Below are 23,047 nucleotides of genomic sequence, written 5' to 3'. Positions count from 1 at the left end.
GAAACATAGCAACAACTGGCAAAAACCAAAGAAGAAGAAACATTGTAACAACCGGAAAACACAAAACCCAGCATGGAAGAGGATATATAGAATATATATAGTCTTGGGACTATTGTTAACAGAAAAAGCCAGAACTGAAAAAGTAACAGACTGGAGACGGCTTGAACACGGACTTTATTTCCTTTCTTGTTCCTTGCCAGCTCGCTCCCTGATTGGCTACATTCCGTATCACCATCCACGCAGTCAGCTCTGGCAAAATCACTGCAGTCTGCCTTGTCTGTGTGCACATGTTTTACGTGAGCAAGTTTTAATGTTGTTAATTTTGTTTGTTTATTGTTTTATTGTAACTACACTGCTGCCCTCTTGGCCAGGTCTCCCTTGAAAAAGAGATCTTTGATCTCAGCGGAACTAACCTGGTCAGATAAAGGCTAAATAAATAAAAAGGCAGGATGGATCCATGTTTTCATGATGCTTCCACCTAATTCTGAGCCTAGCATCTGTATGTGGAGCTGAAATGGAGACTCATCAGACCAGCAATGTTTCTCCATCTTCTATTGTCCAGTGTTGGTGAGTGTGTGTGAATTGTAGCCTCAGTTTCCTGTTCTTAGCTGGCAGGAGGCACCCGGTGTGTTTTCTGCTGCTGTAGCCCATCTGCTTCAAGGTTGGACGTGTTGTGTGTTCAGAGATGCTGTTCTGCAGACCTTGGTTGGAACCAGTGCTGATTTTCTATCATGTCCAACCAGTCTGACCATTCTCCTCTGACCTCTGACATCAACAAGACATTCTGGTCCAGACAACTGCTGCTCACTGGATATTTTCTCTTCTTCAGTCCATTCTCTGGAAACCCTAGAGATGGTTGTGTGTGAAAATCCCAGTAAATATTTAGACTACCAACCATGCCACATTCAAAGTCACTTAAATCCTCTTTATTCCTCATTCTGATGCTCAGCTTAAACTTCAGCAAGTCTTCTTCACCACGTCTACATGACTAGATGCTTGAGGTGTTTCATTTGGTATGACTCCAAACTCTTTTTATGGCTTAAAATCTACTAAATCCACATCGTCTACAGGCATCGACTTTAAACCAATGATGAAGAGGCATTGCTTAATTAAGTATTTAAATGAAGTTTGAATATATTTTTAACAAACCTGCAATTTTGTGTCAGATCTTTATACTTTAGGTTGCATTTGAAAGGTAAAAAGCTAAATAAATAAATCTTATATCATTCTAATGAATAAACTCTGAACGTGTTGTGGCAAAAAGGGAAACCCCTTTTTGACTTTTTTCTAAACCAACTGACTTTTCCCAAAATAATTTCTCTTCATTTCTTTACCAGCTACTGAATAATGGAGGTTCATGACAGTATTGTGATACTAGAAGGATCTTTCACCCGGGTTTTAAGATAGAAAAACATGCTGTTTCCATCCTTAATGTGTCTTTCCCCTGGAAAATGCAGAATGTTATGGATTTCAGCTTTTACAGCATTACGTACACACCATGTTGATGAATGACAGCATAGAACAGGACAGAGTATAACACGTATGACCATGGTTTCAACAACGAAATACTGGGCAGGTGTACCTGGCAGCGCATTGAGGTCCTCTACACACACCATAGATTCCTGGAATGATTTGAATGTCATAAATGATGATTGTCTTTTTTCTTGGTGCTTTATTTACAAAGCCAGCTCATATGAGTCTATCCAAACCTGTACTTGGGCCAGTATTTGACCTGTGTGCGCCTCGGTACTGCTCCTGCTTGGACCTTTGACTTTGGCTGTTGAGATTTCGGTGGCGGCTGCTGGGTTTTCCTCCTCTCTTTGCTCCTTTCTGTGATGGTGAATTCTCTCATGCTGTTGTCATGCGAGCTAACCCTGGGTAAGAAATGTGTGGAGACATGCTGGGATTTCACCCGTGGACTGGAGCCCATTTTAGCTTTTCCCCTCTTATTAAGGGCCACAAACCACTCCCGGCCTGTTCTATGGTTCCTGTGGATTACTGAGGCATACGTGTTGTAGCTGTTCTCCTGGAAACGTTCCCTGAACTTGCAGTCGTCCGAGAACCATTCCTACAAAAGAGGGCATGGACAGCATTAGAACAATCAGTGAATTTATCTTTGTGTAATTTTCAGATCTCTGCTGTAAGATGTTGTTTTATTCTTCTACAAAACTGGATATTTATCCATCCGAGCCAGAGTCTTGAAGACCTACTCCGTAACTTTTTGACCTTAAATCTCCGCTTTCCGGACTCATTTGATAGCACAGTGATATCTATCATTTCTGAAGTCATCCCCTCCCAGCAACGTCTCGCGGCTGAAAAACCGCACTAAGCAACTTCTTTTTCTGGGACGATGCGTGACGTTGCGGCTGAGTTTGGCTTTGTGCATGCGTCACACACTAGCATTAGATGTAAATAAACTGGCCGTTCTGAACGTGCACCATGGCTGATTCAGAAAAGAAAATATTAGCAGACATTATTAGAAGGAAGAGACGAAACAAAAGAGAGCTGGAGACAGAGCAAGAAATGAGACAATAGTCAACATAAAACTGTTTTTTAGTGTCTGGAGGGAGCTCACAGTACAGGTGGGATGCAAGATGGATGCCGCATAGCTGTTGATAGGGGCTGCGTCACTGAGAAAATGGCAAAAGTTATAGAGTGGGTCTTTAAGCTTCATTTATGCTCTACTTTAAATATGCACATGCATACACAGGGAGTCTTCTGTCCATCTTTTGTGTTCTTTATGTCCATATTTTGGTCCATTTTCAGAGAGCTCATGTGCGACTAATTTAAGGAACAAAGAAAAAAGAAAAAGTTGTGACATATTGAGAGGCTGTACAGACCACTGCCTTCCAGTGTGTTGCTTCCTGTATGTCTCCTTCTGAGAATGTACATTATTGTAATCTTATTATTCATCACTACGGTTGCTATTGTCTGAAACTCTAAACTCTGCACTGCCCTCTTGTGGGTGAACTGCTGAACAACCATGTGAACATACTGCAGCAGCTACTTGCACAGCTGGTCATCAACGCACCAAGGTGAAAAAAAATTAGCCAATGCTCAAATCTCTGGGCTCCAATTAATCAAATCTGGAGTTCTGTCATGTACAAACCTCTACAATAAATGAACTGAAACAAAACAGCAAGTAGGTACTATTTCATGTTTGTCAAGCTATCAAAAATAATAATAAACAAATAAATAAATAAAACAAATTAAATTAGCATTTTAAGGAAAATGTTCTCCATTATGTAAATTGATCTGGAATACTAGTGGAAGATGTTATCATAACTTAATTGAACTTCGAATCGAGATTCTGGTTCATTTGAGGAGGAATTAATGTACAAACTAACTCTAAATTGAAAAAGTAAACTGGCAACCGGATTTGCTTTAAATGAGGCAAATCAAGAGGTGGACTACAACTTCTGTGGCACAAACTGAAGTTGCCCTGCAGCCAATAGATAAGCTAGAAAATTAAATGTGGCAGTGGTTAAACGCAACCCAATGAAAAGAAGTTAAATAAACCCTGAACTAGATACAAACCAGCAAAATAGTTGGAACAATATGAAGTCAAATGTTACTGCATCACATTAAAGAAGGAGCAGAAATCCCTCTGATTTGGGCCTAAAAATATCTCAGATGGGAAACTTTGACATGTACCCAGGGATGCCGGCTTTCATGGGTAGTATGACCTCCTGCCATTCTGAAATAAAACAAACTGTTCTGCTTTGCTGAAGAGTGCAGCATAGCAGAAAATGATGCCATTACAGCGTTTGGTAAACATGCCAGTCACAGGAGAGTCCGCTGCAGCCCACCATGAAACCTCTAAGTTATTCAAAGTGACCGACTGTTCCTTTCGGCTGTTGTTTTTAAAGATGATTAGAAAATTGCTCGGCACTCCGGAGTCATCGCTGCGGTTGGATTGAAATGATTTAACAGAAACCTACAACTGAGCAGCATACCAGCTGTACCAGTCGGGGAATTCAACATTTAGAAACAAATACGCTGGAGCATGTTCGAATGTGCTCTAACAGACACGTATGCATGCCAGGAAGAAGCCTTGGCTCCTGCTGTGCTTCGTAGGATTTAATAGCTGCAGCCAGATTCCAGAGATCTCATTGTTAAAATCATAATACTTGTACAGCTGCTTAACCTGGCTCTTACCCTGCTGGATTGGTCACACTCTTTTAAAAGCACCTTTCCCATGATCCTCGGGCATAGTTTTTTATTGTTAGTGCAACTTCTTTACAGAAAGGTCTCATTTGAAATCTTTCACAGCTGTTTAAGACAGATTGACAATAAATTCAAATTTTATTTTTTATTATTTATTAGATGTGAAATAATGAATGCTATGGTGAAAGAGAAAACAAAAGTACAAATGCTAATATGTTACTGTTAGCTTAGCAGCTACTTTGCATCTGATTGGCAAAGATAAAACCTTTAGATTTAATTATTTAAATTTAGATTTAATATTTAGTTTTATAACATTTAGATGGTAAATATAGGGGGATGAAATTGTGTCAGCTACAACTTACAATCAAAACTTGTGCTCCTCATATGTGAGAAAACATTTTAAAGATGCTTTAAAGATTTTATCACCCATACAGGTGTCCTCAGTTATGTACACAAAAATAATCTGTAACCAAGAAAAATTTTAAGAAAACATGACTAATAAAATTTAGGATGGAAAAAAAGGGAGGGTGGATGAACTTTCTTCATACTTTACTACCGTTTGCTGTGTGGGTCAAGCAAAGTGATGTACATCTGTCTCCTCGCTCATTATTCAGCAGATAACCTGCCTCCGTAAAAACATCTAAATAGTAAAAATGGCAGATGATTTAACGGGATAAGTTTCAGGACGTCACCTGACACCCCATGGTGAGGCCTGAGTTCATCTAAGGGCCCCCTCACCACTGTCTACATCCACAACCAAGTCATCAAAGCAGTTTAAAAGCACGGTGCAGCTGTAGCCACAGACTGGAGGTTTAGTTATGGAAATATTTCTGAGGTGGGGAAAAAAAGCAAAGCAAAACCTCTGATCACAATATAAATATCACAGCTGCTACAGTATATAAACTGAATATAACATTTTTTAAATAGGAAAAGAAAAATAATCCAAAATTCATTTAAGAATTTCTGGAAATTGACTTTTTTGTTGGACAGATGATGATTTGTAATTGATTTACAGCCATAAAGACACAGAAACACTGAACATCAGTGTAAATGGACTTTGACTAAAGTAACTTGTGGAATCATGAGAATCCTGAACCAATGACAGAGTAACTTAAAGAAGACAAAGTGCCCCTCAGCTGTGGAATTCCCTCGATGACTTGCCCTTGAACTTGGGAGCTCCAGCAGTGTTGATGTGTAACTGAACCTGCTCTGCGATAACAAGGATAAATGATGCGTTTTGTTAACAGAAGGTCTAACTTAGGAACTTGTCCTTATACATGTAAGGATGCTACTTGGATCTGTGGTGTTCCTTATGGCTGGAGACTGGATGTGGAAAACTGGACTTTAATTTAGTACATTTTTATTTGAGATAGAAACATAAAACCCAACTGAGGACAGAAGTCAGAAAACCCCTCAGAACGAGATGATGGCTAGGCATGGCGAACCTCCATCCAGACAAAAGTTACCATATTTTTGGTCAGGAGTAATGACCCGTCGTGTCTTGTTCTGCTTCGTCACACTGTTTTCTTTCTTGCTATGGCGTTACAGATTTGGTCTGCTTTTAAATCTTGTTTGGGAACTGCTTTGACCTCAACAAAGTTTGAAATGTTCTTTGTTTTCACATAAGCTGAGATGATAAACGAGCACATATCTGCCGATGAACGGCACACACCAACATTAGTACAAACATTTCTCATAAGCTGTGGCTGAGAATTCACATAGAGGGAGAATGCCACATCACTCCCTAGACATGGTTTCATGAAACAATACTAGGAGCTGAGGCGGCATAAATCTCTGCCGCTCAGCATCACAGACTGTTCAGCTCTCCGACTGCTGCTCGCCTGCTGATTGTTTACTCTACATGTCGATTTTCACCATGTTGCTCACTCCTCTGTATATTATCAGACGTCCCAGACAGGACTTAATCTGCTCCTCCCATTAGCACATGCTAATAGGGGAACTGCTTCTTTCTAAACGCCTGCCAAGGCTCCCACAGATGACTTGTTGGTGTGTTTGTCAGCTGCGGGCCGGCCAGCCTGTTTACCGCAGCGAGGCCAGGCTGCTGTGGGTAGATTTGAGCGTGGGGGGGGCACATTTGAAAGCCTTTACAACTGTGGCTAAAGATTACAGCACTGCCATGACATGCTGATGTCAGATTTTAGTATTCAGTAACACAACGCAGATGAGCTGAACACACTAATAAAACAAAAAGTGACTAACACGGTTTAAAAAGAAGGAAACAGCATTTTCTCCAACCATGCTTTGCAACCAACATATCTATGTCTGACAGCAGGTACAAAGACGGGAATCAAAGTGCAGAAGAAGCCAATATTACATTTACCTGAAGTGTGCTCCAAACACATGGTTGGTCAAGCTAAACTATAAAAAAAATCATGACATGGCAGCATTTTTTGACTCCTTGTAATTCAGTCTTACAGCTCTGATCGAGTCATTTCCAGCAGAAGGTAGCTGTTGTCAACAAACCAAACATTAGCTGGCCAGAACCAAGTGGCAGACACACTTAGCATCTAGCTGGTAAACATCATGAAGCATGTAGCAGCTAAAGAGATGGATAATTGTCTGAGGAGTTTGTGGAGACAACTCTGGGCCCTAATTTACAAACTTGTACTTATAATTAGGAATAATTGTAAATAGAAGCACAGCACAGACCATGCATTTGTACAGGATAATGGCAGAGCAAGAAAGTGCAGGCAATCTCAGTGTCCACATATGTTCTTTATCTCCTCAAAATTATAATCACTCTGTAATTATGTTTAGTTTAAAATAAATATGGAGCCTAGTTAATGTCAAAACCTGCAAAAGACACCAGTGACAGGCAGGTGCATGCTCAGGTGTAAATCATTGCTGATCTGGTGTTATTCAAAGTAGTGCTGAGAGGTATGACCAAAATTATAAATACTTTTCAAAATCATACCAGTGTCATGGGAATTGACTATTATTTTGCTCCATTTTAATAATTTTTGACATCAATCTAGATCTTAGCCACTTTTATGGGTCATTATCTATTTATATATGTTTTTATTGCTATTGATGCCATGATCTTCAGTTGATAAATGAGTTGCTAATTGGTTTTATTTTTCTGATCTGTCGCTGACATGTCCTGAATAGCTTGTGGGCTTGATATTGTTTTGATTCTTTTGTCTTTTTATGGAGAGGCTGCAAACAAAATTGCCTGTCATGGATAAACAGAATAGAATAGAATAGAATAGAATAGAATAGAATAGAATAGAATTGAATTGAACTGAATAATAATAAAAAAAAATTGTTCAAAGTGACTAGATCATAACCCAGTACTTAGTGGAATTATGCCTGCATGGTCTATATGGTTTATAATCACATCTATTATCTCGATCCTCCTCACCTCTTGCTTCGTTTGTTGTAAACAAGTAGTTCCTCAAGTGAGTAAGTACTTGTAGAAAATGTGCCTACAAGTGACATCTGACTCAAGTTTCCATCTTTTCAGTTTTACAAGCTGTTCTGCTGCATTAGCAGTGCAGCAGTGAAAATGGTCCTCAGACAAAAAGGTTCCTGCTGCACCACATTCCTAACATTGTTTAAACTGTTTAAGCAAGTGTTTGCTTTATATGACAAAAACAAACAAACAAACAAACTGGTTTGGATTGATATATCGACCAGTTCTAATTCAAAGACTTTGCAAAGTGCCTTGCGGAGTGTTTCTTCAGAGTGCTCTGGTCTGCTTGGTGTGCTTACAGATTGGCTTCCCAAAAGAGGTTTATGTTTACGTCATGGTTTATGGTTTTGGTTCTGACTTTATGTGTTTAGTTTTGGTCATGTTTCTAGTTTTTGTTCTTAGTTTTTGGTGTTCAGGGCTTTGTTTTGTGTTTCTTTGGTTTCTGTTCGTTAGTGCACCTTGTCTGATTGCTCATGCACGTCATCTGTGTTTAATTTGTCAGTCTGTGTATTTAAGTCCTGGGTTTTCAGCTACTCCTTGTCAGATCCTTTTGGTTTATCCCTGTCGTGTGTGGTTCCCTGTCCTGAGTTTAAGGAAATAAAACCTTGTCACCTGCACTGTTCTGCCTCCTGCCTTGACTGCCTGCATTTGGGTCCTCACCTCCGCCGTCATTCATTACAAGTTCATGTGAGATTTGTGGTGTGATTTGGGACCTCTACAGCAAGCCAATGCTATCAGCACCAAAGTTTTTTTGGTATGCCATCAGTGTTGGATGCTGTCATTTAGACTTAAATACTGTCGCTAAACAGTTGTATAGGTGTAGGCGGCATCAGTTTTAGAAATCCAAAGCCAAATAGACATGATTAGATAATGGAATTATCCAAATTAGACTTTTGCATAATGCATCTTTTCATTAACAGCCAAAACAAACATTTAACTAGGCTGCATAGCATCACCAGTCGGTGGTAATATAGGCTACGTTGCTAGCGGTTTTATTTCAGTAGAACCAAAACCACAGAGGAAGTAAAAGAAATTATCTGTGTTGGACATCCACAATCACTAGACGTAATTCAAAGATGGCAAAGGAAACCCGGCTAGAGGAACTTAATCAGCAGAGCTGTAGTAATGAGGGTAAATTTCAAGATGTTTGAAACTTGTGGGAAATACTTACAGTGGCATGCAGTCGTCCTCTTTTATTCATGGCCAGGAATCGATTACTGTAAACTCCTTTGATTCCGATGACCCCCTGAGAAACAGCAAAGAGCTCCAGGACACCTAGGAGCACAAACATCACCTTCTGATGATTAAAGCAGCGGTGCACAAACTTTTACTTCAGGGCCATCTTTTCATCGACAACATCAATCCCCCCATCCCACTACCACGTGCACCCCAATACTTGCAAGAAATGCGCTGTAAAACAGTTTTTAGTTTATTGGCTGCTACTTCAATAATGATAGTTTGAATGATATCAGTGGCAGAAGGAATAATCTATTCCTCTGCTATAGTGTGAAGCTTTAAAGACCAGGAAACTCTGCACGCTGCTTTATATAACGTAAGTTCAGTATTTGGCGCAAGGAATGCAGTTTTAGTAAAGTTACTAATGGTTTTGAACATGCAATCTTCATGAAAAAAACACGTTTGAGACAGTTTCATGGAATGCAAAACAGAAGAAGGCACGGAGTCTTTAAAATGTAATAATTTAATTTTTGAGTGTGCATGTAGTGAAACACACAGGTGTTGTGATGTGAACAGAAACATAAACTCCATAAACATGTTCTGTTTGTTCGTGTTGGGTTTGTGTTTCATGTGTAGAGATTCTCCCTTTGAGGATTCTCTTCAGTTTACTTTCCATTCATGACACACCTGGTTTTCAGTTGCTGCTGGACACACCTGCTCCTTGTACGTATTTTCTCCCTCTGTATAAATACTCTGCTGTTTCCTGTTTTTGTTGTCACCTTTCTTCTTCTGGTTTTTTTCTTAGTTAAGGCCATATCAGGGTCTCTTGATGCTTTTTCTCAGAATGTTTGAGTTAATTGGCAACAGGCCAATCACACGACTGGGTGTTAAAGGGGCATTTCTGAGAGGCAGTGCGACAAATTGTATGTAAACATTGTGGATCAATTTTAGAAGAATGTTCCTCAATTAATTAATAAAATTGCAGAGTTTGGAGATCCTACCATCTACAGTGCATAATATCATTAAAAGATTCACATAATCAGGGGGAATCTCTGTGCGCATGGGACAAGGCCAATAGTCAAAACAGGCCCTCAGGCAGCACAGCTTTAAAAACAGCATGATTACCATAAGGGTTGCTAATTAACCTAATTAGTTGTCATATTCTCTCTCTATATATATATTTTTTGCCCCTGTTACAACTTCTTAGACTTGTTACTGCCAACAGATTCAAAATAAGCTCATATTTTCCTTGAAATGGTAAAATGTCTCAGTTTCAACATCTGATATGTTGTTTATGTTTAATTGTGAATAAAATATGAGTTTATCAGATTTACAAATCATTGCATTCTGTTTTAATTTACATTTTAATTTACAGCATCCCAACTTTTGTTAAATTGGGATTGTAAGTTAATAAACAAATAAATAAAAAACATAATGACTAAGTAAACATAAACAGGGAACTTTTGTGATAAACGTATGACAGGAATATTTGTGCACTGCTAAGTGGTTCCTAATTCTGTCGAATTGTCCAGGAAATAGCAAAACACATTAATATTGAAGTGTCCTCAAAGGTTACAGCTGTTTCTGCAGTCAGTGAACAACTTGCATCTGACGTGGTTTGATAGTAAAAAGATCTTCATATTACAAATCTAAGACGGCCAGTCTCCTGCTCGTCTGCTGTGCTGTCATGCAGGATTCAGAACCGCATGGCTGTCGCGTTAAAATCCATGTAACCTGACAACTCTTCTAAAGCCAACCATGAAATGAAGGCACAAGTGTACTTCCACGGGGAGTTTCGGCCATTTCATCACCGGATGAGTAATAAAAGATCTGATAGTGCTATAGAAACTCAAAATCTGATTGATGGCTTTGCTCCTCGGGCCTACATGGCACAAGACTTTAGATGATAGAAGGTGGAAATTTTGACATTTCAAAATTTGATTCCAGTCAGGAAGCAGAAAAAAAAACCCTGTTGTATTCTGGATGTTTTAAAATTAATTCAGCTTTATTTATTTAGCACCAGTTCACAACAAAGTCATCCCAAGGCTCATTGAAGACAAATTCAATAAACAAATTCAAGCCAGTTCACTTTGATCCACATGAGCCTAATGTATTAAATAATGAATTACACAAAGCAGTTCATAAAATATAATTGTCTAGCTATGGAAACCAATAATACAATAATAATAATACAAGTGTTTTTAAAACTTTGCTCATCTTCTAAGATGTATATGCTGAGAAATGTGCACTATCGCCTACCTGTGATCACAGATTTTGGTGGTTCACGGATTTAGGTGTTACACCGGTCTATGGACCATTCTCACATTTTAACACTGATCACGTGACTTGCACTTCACCAACGTTCGTGGGTAACAAAAGATAAACAAAGCAGGTGTACTGCTACAGGGCTCAGGTCTACAGCTAGCTTTTTACGTAAAAAATAACGGTGTTGTACCTTTAGACGTTCCAATCGACATTGAAACATGGATGTTCCAATCCAGTAAACCTTTCTTAAAGGACAGAAATAGGCCTACTTATCATGTAAAACCTGGATGGACAGCATATGTGGCAGAATTACATACAAATGTCAGAGAAGCTTTCTAAGAATGGGTGGAGTCTGGTGGAGTGAGGCAGGGGACCCTGTTTGAAACAAGCGGCAACCTTCGCCTATAAAATGTGAAGCCTATGCGGAAGTGCAAAAAAATTGCAGTTCACCCCTCATCCACTAGGGGCTGTCTCCAAAGCAGAGCAAATCCCCATAGACTCGTGTTAAAAAGGCCAACTTCACAGCAGAAATAAACATGTTTAAAGCCTGGTACAAAAATCCATTTAAGGTTTAATAGGTCAAGTTTACCTTCATGACAACTGTGAGGAGGGTGATTTTTTTTCTAACTCATCCGGTTTGGATGTTATTTAATCTTGAGATTCAGCATAATTATGGCCATGTCCTTTTGATTGACAGGTATCCAATATCCAAGGAAAGAAGAGAGAGTGCAGCAAAAACGTGGGTTTTAGCCGCTAACGCCGTGCCTTAGCTTTAGCCCGTCTACCTCCGTTAGCTGGTTAGCAGCCATTGCTTGGGGTTAGCTCTGTTAGCTCTTAGTTACAGGCAGGTTAGAGTTTGATGGTTGTCAATCATCCACCCCCACCTTCACAGTCCCCCTCTCAGCTCGACCTCTTTACCCATTTTTGGATTTTCCAGGACTAATGGCATGCGTGACGCTACCAAGATGGCGATGGTGGGAACACCCAACAAGCTTCACTTTTGCTCTTCAGAAACCTACAAGTGACATCACGGAGGCTCCGTCCATCTTTTATATACAGTCTGTTTTAAAAACAAACGGCGTAATAATGCAAGATTTAGATAGGCTGTCCGGTTTATTAGCAGGAGGGAGGTTACAATGATGGCTGGCTCCCTTGCTAAGAAACTTAGTAATTACAACTTTTGTGACTTTTGGAAAGAAGTGAAAGTAAGGATCAACTCTAAAGCTCCTATGTCGTCCAAAATAAATGGGGTCTGTGGCTCAGACAATATTGTTAAATTATGGAGACGTTATGAGCGGTTTAACTGTATTAGAAGTGACACCTTTGTGGCTGAAGATGCTGCTTCCACTGAGGACTTATGTCAGTCCAGATTAAGTTTACCATGTCTTTTTAAAGCTAGAATACAACAAGGCTTGTGGTGCTGATCACATTACTGCTTAACATCTGAAGTATGCCATTTGTAAGGTGGCCGCTCTCCTCACCCTGTGTTTCTTTGTTTCAAACATGGCATCTTACCTGAATGTAAGTCCAGCACAAGTCCAGCTTGTGCCTGTTAATAAAGACTAGACTGCTAAAATCACTAGGAAAGATAAATATAGGCCAATTGCCTGGGCCAGTACACTCTCTAAAGTGCTGGAGAGAATTTTATTGAACAGAATAGAATCATACATTTTTGCTAATGATAATCAATTTGGTTTTAAAGAATAAAATGGAACAGACATGTGTATATTTGCTTTGAAAGAATTTCTATTCAAGTATAGAAGCCAAAACTCAGATATGTTTTTGTGCTTATAGATGCCTCCAAGGCATCTGATAGAATCAACATAACTGTTCCTCAAGCTGACCCAAAGAGGGGTCCCCAGGTATATAGTCAGGATTTTGGCATGGTGGTATGCTCACCAACTTATACAAATCAAATGGGGTAGCTCTGTTTCAGCTCATTTTAATGTAAGCAGCGGTGTCAGGCAGAGCAGAATTCGTCCCTTTTCTTTTTTATGTTTATATGGAAGACTTGTCTAACTTACTAAATGACTGTAGAACTGGTTGTGTTATGGGGGACACTGTTGTTAATCATCTCATGTACGCGGATGACCTGGTGGTGTTTTCCCTGTACAGCGCTAAGCTACAAGAGATACTGAGGATCTGTTCTCACGGTACCCAGTCAATAAGTAATATCATGATTGTACTCTCTAAAGATGATTGGAAATCCTTGAGAAACAAAATCCTTGACAAATGTAATGTGGTAAAATACCTTGGCCACTGTATTCCTGATGATCTATCGGATGACGATATCTATTGACAATGTTGTGAACTATATGCACAGGCAAACAAGCTCAAGAGAAAATTTCATATGTTCCCCAGATGTCAAAGCCTTGCTGTTCAAAGCATATTGCACCCTGATGTATACTGCTCAACTGTGGGTCAGTTACCCTGCAAAGTCTATGTATGGACTCAGTGTAGCATGCAATGATGCTTTGTGGCTGCTTATACATGTACTTAGATGGCACAGTGCCAGCCAGCTGTTTGTCAGTCTAAGGTTACCTACTTTTAGAGCACTTTTATGTACAGATTTATGTGTTGATTAGACATGTCTTTAAATAACATCATTGTGGCTTTAACAAACCCCAAGAAAAGTCACACAAGACACAAATCAAGTATGTGGAGACACTGGCGCATGAGCCTTCTATGCAGTGTAACACTGTATTCAGACATTAGGCTAGCCTCCTCTATGTTTTTGTATTGTTTTTATATGGACCTCCCTTTTGTGTCTGGAATAAAGTTTTATTGTTATTAATCCAATTCATTAAGTGTGGTTTTGTAAACAGATGTAACAAAGCAGAGCTGAGAACCACTGGTATAGAGTGTTAGCTAACGCTAGCTAACACTGAAGCCAAAGAAGCATGTAGCTGCCAAACATCAAACACTCAGGGGAAAGCAGGTGGAAATTTGAACTACTACAGATGTAGAAAATGTCTGTTATGTCTGGGAACTTTTCAAATTATTCTAATAAAAGTTTATTAAATGTTTTGTATTTAAATGTTTCATTTAAACCTTTTATTTTTAATCATTTTGCATGATTTTATTGATCAAATTTCCATCTTTTTGAAGTTTCTGCATTTATTTTTATTTTTTTTATTTGCTGTTAAGAGCTCAAACTTAGTATAGATTTTGTGTGCCAATGTGTGCATTTTCTAGATATTTTGTTTTAGGGGGCACCACAGTTGAGGTTGGCCCAGGGCTCCACATTACCTTCGACCGGCACTGGTTCTCTGCTTCCAGGTTGAACATGACTTCCTACCTTTCCATCATCTCCTGCCAGTCTGCTCCTCTGACAGACAACTGCTACTGATATTTTCTTTTTTCCAGACCTATAGGTGAATTGTCTGATCAGTTAATTGTTTTAACGAGTGACTGAACATGTGAGCCTAGTAAAGTGGCTGGTGGAGCACTCCCCCTATAGATACCTATTTTTAAGGCTAATATTCAAATGTGAAAAAGATATCAGCTGGTACTTTTTAAAAAAGAGACATATTTGTTTATTCCAATATATTAAATCAAAATATTTAAATAATCAGATCCTTTTAAGCAGCACATTAAGTTTCTTTTTATTTAGACCTTATCCACGCTTCATAGTTCTTGTCAGCTTGATTTAATTTAACTTAAACATTTCTTTATGTCAAAGCATAAAAGTTCTCAAAACAAATTGAAGTCATTAATAGAAAGAAATTTTTAAGGAGGATATTTTTCGCTGCGTATTCTGCTGTTGTGATGTCAGTCATGCTGATTTGCAATCCAACACAACCTGGTGTCTCAATGCTGCACCTGTTTCTTCTACAAATAGTCTACCTGCCAACATCCCGCAGACCCACAAGCAAGGCGAGTCCACCAGATGACTCAGATATATCACAGGGTCAGGCTGCCTAAGTTTGGTGGCTCAGTCCTTACTCTCTTCCTGTGTAAATCTTTTTGTTTCAACTTGCATGGATGCCAGATACAGCTGAGGAACTTGATGGGGATCAATTAAGAGTAAATCTAGAAGCAAGTGCGCATTCTCAGCGGGACGCAATGGATTCATTTTGTGCGTCAGACGTTTTTATAATTTAATATTTACGCCGATTTGTGCGCCAAGTAAATGACTTACTCAGTTGGTTGGGCTCATGGCTGCCGTTGACTTTGCCGTCGGGATGAATCTGGAGATGGAAGCCGATGCCAACCCTACAGTAGAGCCTGCAAGTACTGCGTCCCGAACTGATCCCCTCCTTGAGAAGTTGGCGCTCCAAAGAGACGTGCTCTGCTCCGGCGGCGCAAATCAGCTGAGCGAAGGTTAAAAGGTAAACAGGAACATTCATTCTTCCAAAAACGAGACACCCGCTAGGCGAATTTCAGCATTTTTGTATGTGTGCGGTGTGTGTCGCTCATGAAGACCAGAAAAGCGTGCGCACACACGCGTGCAGCGCTGGTGGGCATTACCCCGGCTGCAGTAGCTGGAGCGTTTCTGCTGGCACGGGGATATTTATAACGCCAGTGATCTCACTACTTGATGCATGCCTGAGCTCTAAAGGACGCTCTTTCATCCGGATTTTGTCGCTGAGGTGCCACTCCTGCTCAGCACCGACCCACAGCAGCGGGGCGGAAAGGGAGCGCGACGGAAGAACAACATTTTCCCAGACAGCGTCCGCGCCAGGACGCACTGAGCGCGGCATTTTACGCACTAAGAAAACGCATTTTAATAATGAGACTCAGCTCATTTTTTAAATCCTGCACAAAGCGGCGCCTTTGGGCTCAGACAGGCGGAAATCCTCAGGTGGTGCAGCAGGGTGTAAACACTGACCATGACGCTCAGACGGTCGTATCACTCCAAATTCTCATCTGATACGTTCACACGGCTGCAAGGCAAGCGGTTAATAAGCTGACTTGCCTTTTTCTGAGTAGTCTATAGTGCCGACGAAGACAATATAATCATAAGGTTACTGATTTAATTAAAAAAGTAAACATTGATTTTTGAACATTTGTTCCAATTCTTTATGCAACTTTACAGGTTTTACTGAGAATATATATAAAGATTCAAATAAATATAATAATACAGCACAAATGTCTTTAGAGTTATTAAAAATACCCCAGTTAAAACTCTTAGAATTTTTTTATTTAAATGCTGTTTTTGTTTATCCAAAGCAACTGGTGAGGGTTAGTTATGCTGGTTGAGAGCATTAGTTAATGTGTATAGATGCGTGTCATTTGTATTTGTATTGTATTTGTCATGTGTGTAAATGTGTGAGTTGTTGGTTTGTGGTCTGGAGAACTTTGTGGGTTAAGATGGAACAAAAAGTGCTTTATAAATAAAGCTTTATTGATTGGTTGACAAACATGGTTTGTCAATCAATTAATACCAACTTGGCAACTGAGTCAGTCTGAGAAAAAAAATCCTCTTCAAACTGAAAAACCAACTGAATATTAATGACAACCACAAATCAGGGTTCAAAATGTTAAGGATCAGTCCATAGTTCCACTAATGATGAATGATGTGAAAATGTGATAAAAATGAATGAAAAATATTTTATTTTTCCCTGAGGGAAATTGTAACGTTGTAGAAAGTTAATGATGTTAATGAACAGGTTAAGCCTCCGTCCGGTGGGTGGTGGCTATTATCAGAGCTGTACTGGGCTTATTGAGCACTACTGGAAAATCAGACAGCTGATAGCAAAACATCTGTCAGCCGGGTTACTTGAGTTTCATTGACAGTTCAAACATTATAACGGACACTACATAACAACTTTTTTTTTTTTTTTTTTCTTTTTTTACTTGCAGAGCACTTAGCATGTTTCTCATTCATAAAGACACTCACTCAATGCTTCCTATTACTGTATCTACACTCACTGGCCACTTCATTGTGCAAAAAAAAAAAAACTTTGACCATGGCATGGTTTTTGGTCAGAGTATGCTGATCCACTGAGATTTTCACACACAACCATCTCTTGGGTTTACAGGAAATGGTAGAAAATCAGCACTAGTTCCAACCAAGATCTGCAGAACAGCATCTCTGAACACACAACACGTCCAGCCTTGAAGCAGATGGACTACAGCGGCAGAAGACCACACCGGGTGCCTCCTGTCAGCTAAGAACAGGAAACTGAGGCTACAATTCACACACACTCACCAACACTGGACAATAGAAGATGGAGAAACGTTGCTGGTCTGATGAGTCTCCATTTCAGCTCCACATTCAGATGCTAGACTCAGAATCTGCTGGAAACATCATGAAAACATGGATCCATCCTGCCTTTGATCAACACTTCAGGCTGCTGCTGGTGTAATGGTGTGGAGGATATTTTCTTGGCCCTCTTTGGGCCCCTTAATACCAACATGACTTGGTTTAACCACCACAGCGTACTATTGTTGCTGACCATGTCCATCCCTTTATGACCACAGTGGAGCATCTTCTGATGCTACTTCCAGCAGGATAATGCACCATGTCACAAAGCTCAGATCATCTCCACCTGCTTTCTAGAACAAGACGATGAGTTCACTGGACTCCAGTGACCTCCAGAGAGCAGCTTTGGGATGTGATAGAACAGGAGATTCTCATCATGGATCTGCAGCAACTGTGTGATGTTGTCATGTCAATGAAGGGGGCTGAATCCATTCAGAGATGCCACCATGAATTTCAGACTACCGTCAAGACAAAGACTCCCAATCTCATCATTGTCTGTCATATACGGGACAACCTTGTGTAAGGAGTCCATACCAGGCTTCTTGCACTCGATCAGAACCAGTCAGCCCTGATAGTGTGTGGCAATATTTTAATTTAGTTAATAAATTTATTCTACTTTATTTATCCCAGCTTGAAAATTCTTCTCTGTATTTAACCCATTCTAGTTGCTGGGAGCGGTGGGCTGCCAGGTTTCAGCGCCTGGGGAGCGGTTGGGATTGAGGGCCTTGCTCAGGGGCCCACGGTGGTTTGCCTCAGTTGCCAGCCCAGGGACTTGAACCCAGGTTCTCCAGACCCAAGCCCACCTCTGAAACCACAAGGCCACCACTGCCCCAGCCCCCAATATTAAACTTACTGATGAGTTTCTATTTTTGACATGTCTTTGTTATTACTCAGTCTTTATTTATGACACATACGTGGGAATTAATGATAAGATCGTATATGTAAAAGGATTATCTTTGTAGTTACATCAAACAAGTATGGATCTTTAGTAATCAATAAATGGCATCTTACAAAAGTAAAATGAAACTTGACTTTCAGAACTACTGTGAGGAAACCTGCACTTATTTTGGACCAGGATCTATCCACTGAGCCACTTTATCCCCTCCTTGTTAAATCCAGAACAGAATTTTAATTTCTTCTCCTCACATATAAAGCTCTTCGTGACCAAGCTCTGTTGGCTCTCAGAGATCCAGATTTTCCCAGCAGAGCTTTTCACTCTCAGACTGCAGGTTCACTTGTGGTTCCTAGAGGTTCTAAAAGTAGAATGGGAGGCAGAACCTTCAGTTATTAGACCCATCTCTATGGAACCAGCTCCCAGTCTACCTTTCAGATAAAGCTTAAAACTTTCCTTTTTAGATAGATCTTAGACTGTAGTTGGGATGGCTTGGTGACCTTTAGCCATCCCTAACATGGCGACAGACTCCTGGGTGACGTTCCATGACGCACTGAGCACCTCCCTGCACACCTCTTTACTCTCCATGTATAGCTATGTGATATTAACTTGTGTTTCTCTTTTTCTTTCCAGCAGGTATCCCTGGCTTAGAGTTATGCTGCTTGGTGACCCCCTTCTTGTCCTCTCTGTCCACAACTGGTCGTGGTTCCGGCTCTGCTGGAGGTTTTCTTTTTTCTCACTGTCGCCCTGTGCACGATCAGGATCGATCCGGATTGAGGATTGAATCAAAGAAAAGATTTGATGCAATCTGTAGGTTTGCTTAGCTACAATATGTAATGATTTTTTGTGAACTGGTTTAAAAGGGACGACCAGATCGGGACCTCTTTGGCCGGTGCCCTGCAGGTTTTCAATGTATCTCTGCTCCAACACACCTGATTCAAACTTCATATGCTGTTGGATCCATTTAATTTGAGTCAGGTGTATTGGAGCACGGACACGTTGATAACCTGCAGGACTAAGGCCTAATGGGTCTGGATTTGGTCATCTCTGGTTTATATGAACAGTTATTATAAAATGTGGATCATTTTTTTATTTGTTTTAAATGGATTATAGTTGGACTACAGCTAACTGGACTGAATCGGATTGACATGATTTTTCTCTTAATTGGTGCTACAAATAAAGCTGAATTAAAATGAAGTGAATTGAAAATGAGTTTGGATTTCTCTCTGTCCCTGACTGAGCACAATGTGTGTGTGTGAGATTGGAAATAAATCATTTTGCCTTTCTTAGGTGCTTAATCTGTTATAACTGCTCAAAAAAAGAAAAAGAAGAGTTCATGTCTTTACCTACAACCTTTCATTTCACATGTAGGATACTCTGAAACATCCTTCTGTACATTCACTGTTGCACATGTTCAGTATTAAGCTTATTAATTTTCTATCTTCTCATGCTTTCATTGTAATGTCATCCCTCACTGTTTTCAGGGACCCAGCCATGTCAGAATTTGATTACCTCGCGCGAGCCAGTGGATTACAGCCTGCATGGGGGCCTAATTGTCTCTGGCACACAGAGTCCAGGCCGGGCCCACATTACCTTTTATGTAAACAGCAGGGCAGTGTTTAGTCCCACTGTTCTAATGGCCAGTCATTCCTCTCAGGCCATTCCAGTAACAGTGAAGTAATCCCCCTGAGTCGTATAAACACGGATGATCCTGATTGATTTTCCTGCCCGATTGATCCCAGCTTTTAGCAGCTTTTCAGTCTAAGCAAACACTAGACAGCAGTTTCTGCTGCAGCTCTGAGCCGTCTTAGGCCACAGACTGGGATCAATGGGAGGGCGGACGGGCGACTCAGGATATGACTGGCTTTACTCTTGGTCATCAACATAATGACAAGTATCCTCTTATATTCAGTGCTGCTCAAAGAATTTGCAGTTTGTAGAGAAAAAGTCTTTCTTAACTTAACAGTGAAAGTAAAAATAAGTACAAGGAATAAATAATAATAATAAACAAGCAAATGAATTAAAAAATAAAACAATATAAAACATCTTAAACATAGGTTGAAAAGTTTATTGTTGATGGAGGTAGAATAAAAGATTAAGTATATTAGAGAAGATCCTATTTCAGATTTGGAGAAACAATCCTGGATCGAATCTAAATTACATTGAACTATGGGAATATCAAGGAAGGATGTGCTTTTGTGCATGGCTTACTGGGACATTTAATAAACAGGAACGTCATTAATTCCAGGAGCCAGGTGCGTAAAACTTTTAGGTTAATGGCTAAAGTTGCATGTATCATAGAAAAGAAGTAAAGTGTACACACCTTCTATTCACCAGATTTATAAAACTGTTTGCATTTATGTTTTCTTTTCTTTACCAACACTCACTGGCCACATTATTACATGCTTGAGTACCTGCTAGAACTGGATTGGAACTCCTTTGTCCTTCAGAACTGCCTTAATTTTTGGTGGCATTGATTCAACAAGATGTTGGAAACATTCCTCAGAGGTTTTGCTCCATATTGACCTGACAGCATCACACAGTTGATGCACTTCCATGATGGGAATCTAACCAATGTGGTCATAAAGGGATGGATCCATGTTTTCATGATGTTTCCACCAAATTCTGAGCCTAGCATCTGAATATGAAGCTGAAATGGAGACTCATCAGACCAGCAACGTTTCTCCATCTTCTATTGTCCAGTGTTGGTGAGTGTGTGTGAATTGTAGCCTCAGTTTCCTGTTCTTAGCTGACAGGAGACACCTGGTGTGTCCATCTGCTTCAAGGTTGGACGTGTTGTGTGTTCAGAGATGCTGTTCTGCAGATCTTGGTTGGAACCAGTGCTGATTTGACTTCCTGTTGCCTTTCTATCATCTCCAACCAGTCTGTCCATTCTCCTCTGACTTCTGACATCAACAAGACATTCTACCGATTTCATTATCTGGTTATGATTAAAGCTACAGTTAGAATAAAAAAAAATCCAGTTATAAAAACATATTAGGACCTTTGAGCAGGTTCTGTAGTTATAAGAAGTGTTCAGCACTGATGTGGACTAATAAAATTGGAGAATAATGAGCTGTGACGCGGTAGCATTGAGCTCTTTCTGGGAAGCTACTTATTGGAGCATGCTCAGATTGTGTGAACATACTCTTTATCCATTTAATGTTTTTAAATGTTTCATGTTTCAGGTGTGGCTTGGCTGCAGCCGCTCTTGTGGCTAAGGAGGTCAGCCAAGTTTCTTTTACATTCATCTATGATTTACAGTGTTTATAAGAATGCTTTGCACAGGAATGACGGCGTGGCCCGCTGTGTGAAGAGGCCACACACAAATTACTACCAGCTGATTGTAAAGATTTAAGCGTTACGTCGAAAAATTTACTAACTCCACAAACATGCTGTGGTTCACCCCCGTCAGCGCTTCCCACCATCAGTAGCCCCTCTGGACCCTTGCCGACTTGTCGTCTCCTGAGTCTTAGAATTGCCACTGGCCAGGTTTTCCCTCTGAAATCCTCTTTGAGCTGCAGCAGACCCCTGAACCTTGTCCAGAGTTCAAGGCTGGTTCTGAGAGACAGCGCTGAGAAAAGAGACGGTTGGGAGACCGGAAAGCTGCAGCAGGAACAAGACAAGAATTTGAATAGCAAAGAATGACAAATGTTTGTTGATGTTTCATAAAGCAACATCTGTTCAATTGTTACAGACAAACACCTGCACAGGCAGGCAGAGTCTTTCTATTAACAGTGCTAATAAGTCTGAGCCATGTCCATCCGTATGCTGGCTACAGAGTAAAGAGAAGGCACCTGGATCTCAGAGACAAAGAATCTTTATGGTTTTTAACCTCATCAACATGTACATGAGATGTTTGTTTTATGTGTTAGAAGACAGGCAATAATAAGGAAAATCAGCTATCAGATTTCTGCTTTGATGTGCAGAGTATCAGACAGCCTTGTCCACATCAAATACTAGAGGATCCAACCTTGACTGTTCAGCAAGCACAAGCTAGCATGGCGCTAACAGGGCTAGAGGGTCCTCTATGGTCTTTGGGCTTTGATGTGTTTCATTTTGATTCTTGGAATGATGTCTTGTTCCAGTGTTTGACTTGGACATTTGCTTTCTATGTTCTTTCTAAGTTTCAGATCTGTTGTTAGCTTAGTTTAGTTCTGTACTTTCTGTTTCTGGTCTTCTAGTCTTTGGTTTCATTTGTGCTTCTGTATCCTCTTAAACTCTTCCAATCTTCGCCTTAAACATGTTTTTACAGATAAAAAACTTGTGGTGGACCAACTACCGGCATTATACCGGACTGTTTTTGCTACTATATCAGCTCCATTTTTGTTGCGGTATCACAGCTGGAGTACAGTACGGCTTCAAGGATACGTTGCATTTGCGATATGGTCTGAAATAAGTGTTCACTGTATCTAGTCATGATTATAGCCTGGAAAAGTATACATCAGTCACATCTCAAGAATCTTAGCTTCCCAGTGGTGTATAACATGTCAGCACCAACAGGTTAAAGTCACGTTGGACTGTCTACGGTTTTTCTGTTTTTCTGTGTTCATCGTATTTGAGTGTTTTATGTTCTGGTTCATTTAATGTTGTAGTGATTTATGCTCCCTGTGTTACTTTGTCCCTTTTAGTTTATTATTTTCCCATTCCTCCGTCACACCTGCTCCTCTGTTGCTGGTTGTTACACCTGATCATCATTTGTGATTATCCTCTCCAGCATAAGTTCTCTGGCTTTGTTCCCTGGCAGATTATTCTTCTCAGTGTCTGTCAGTCATTTGTTTTTACCTCCATGCTGTTATTTTATGTTAAGTTCTTCAGATGTCCTGACACTGGAGTGCATTTGTTTATTATCATAAGTCAAGTTAATTTGACTCCTAGTAGGTGCTAGCCACTGATGGTGGATGAA

General features: G+C 40.1%; 1 protein-coding gene across 1 annotated transcript; it reads right to left on the bottom strand.

The window, feature by feature from the left end:
- Positions 1–1,699: 1,699 nt before the first annotated feature.
- On the bottom strand, positions 1,700–15,567 carry fgf5 (fibroblast growth factor 5). Its single transcript, XM_041998726.1, has 3 exons — positions 15,183–15,567; positions 8,772–8,875; positions 1,700–2,068 (listed from the first exon to the last, which is right to left on the bottom strand). Exons 1-3 carry the CDS (start codon positions 15,388–15,390, stop codon positions 1,700–1,702), a joined length of 681 nt encoding a protein of 226 aa, XP_041854660.1. The 5' UTR covers positions 15,391–15,567.
- Between the last annotated feature and the right edge of the window lie 7,480 nt (positions 15,568–23,047).

This window comes from Melanotaenia boesemani, chromosome 11 (genome assembly GCF_017639745.1).
Source record: "Melanotaenia boesemani isolate fMelBoe1 chromosome 11, fMelBoe1.pri, whole genome shotgun sequence".
In the NCBI taxonomy this organism is placed as follows: domain Eukaryota; kingdom Metazoa; phylum Chordata; class Actinopteri; order Atheriniformes; family Melanotaeniidae; genus Melanotaenia; species Melanotaenia boesemani.
Note: the sequence above shows the minus strand (reverse complement) of the source record. Positions and strands in the feature narration are given on the sequence as shown.

Bases quoted from the DNA above. Each gene is read 5' to 3' on its own strand.
- fgf5 (XM_041998726.1), bottom strand. From the start codon at position 15,390: ATGAATGTTCCTGTTTACCTTTTAACCTTCGCTCAGCTGATTTGCGCC. The intron at 8,876-15,182 runs GTAAGTCATTTA...TTGTGCTCCTAG, and splicing joins CCATGAGCCCAACCAACTGA to GTGTCCTGGAGCTCTTTGCT. The intron at 2,069-8,771 runs GTAAGTATTTCC...CCTCTTTTGTAG, and splicing joins GAGGACGACTGCATGCCACT to GAATGGTTCTCGGACGACTG.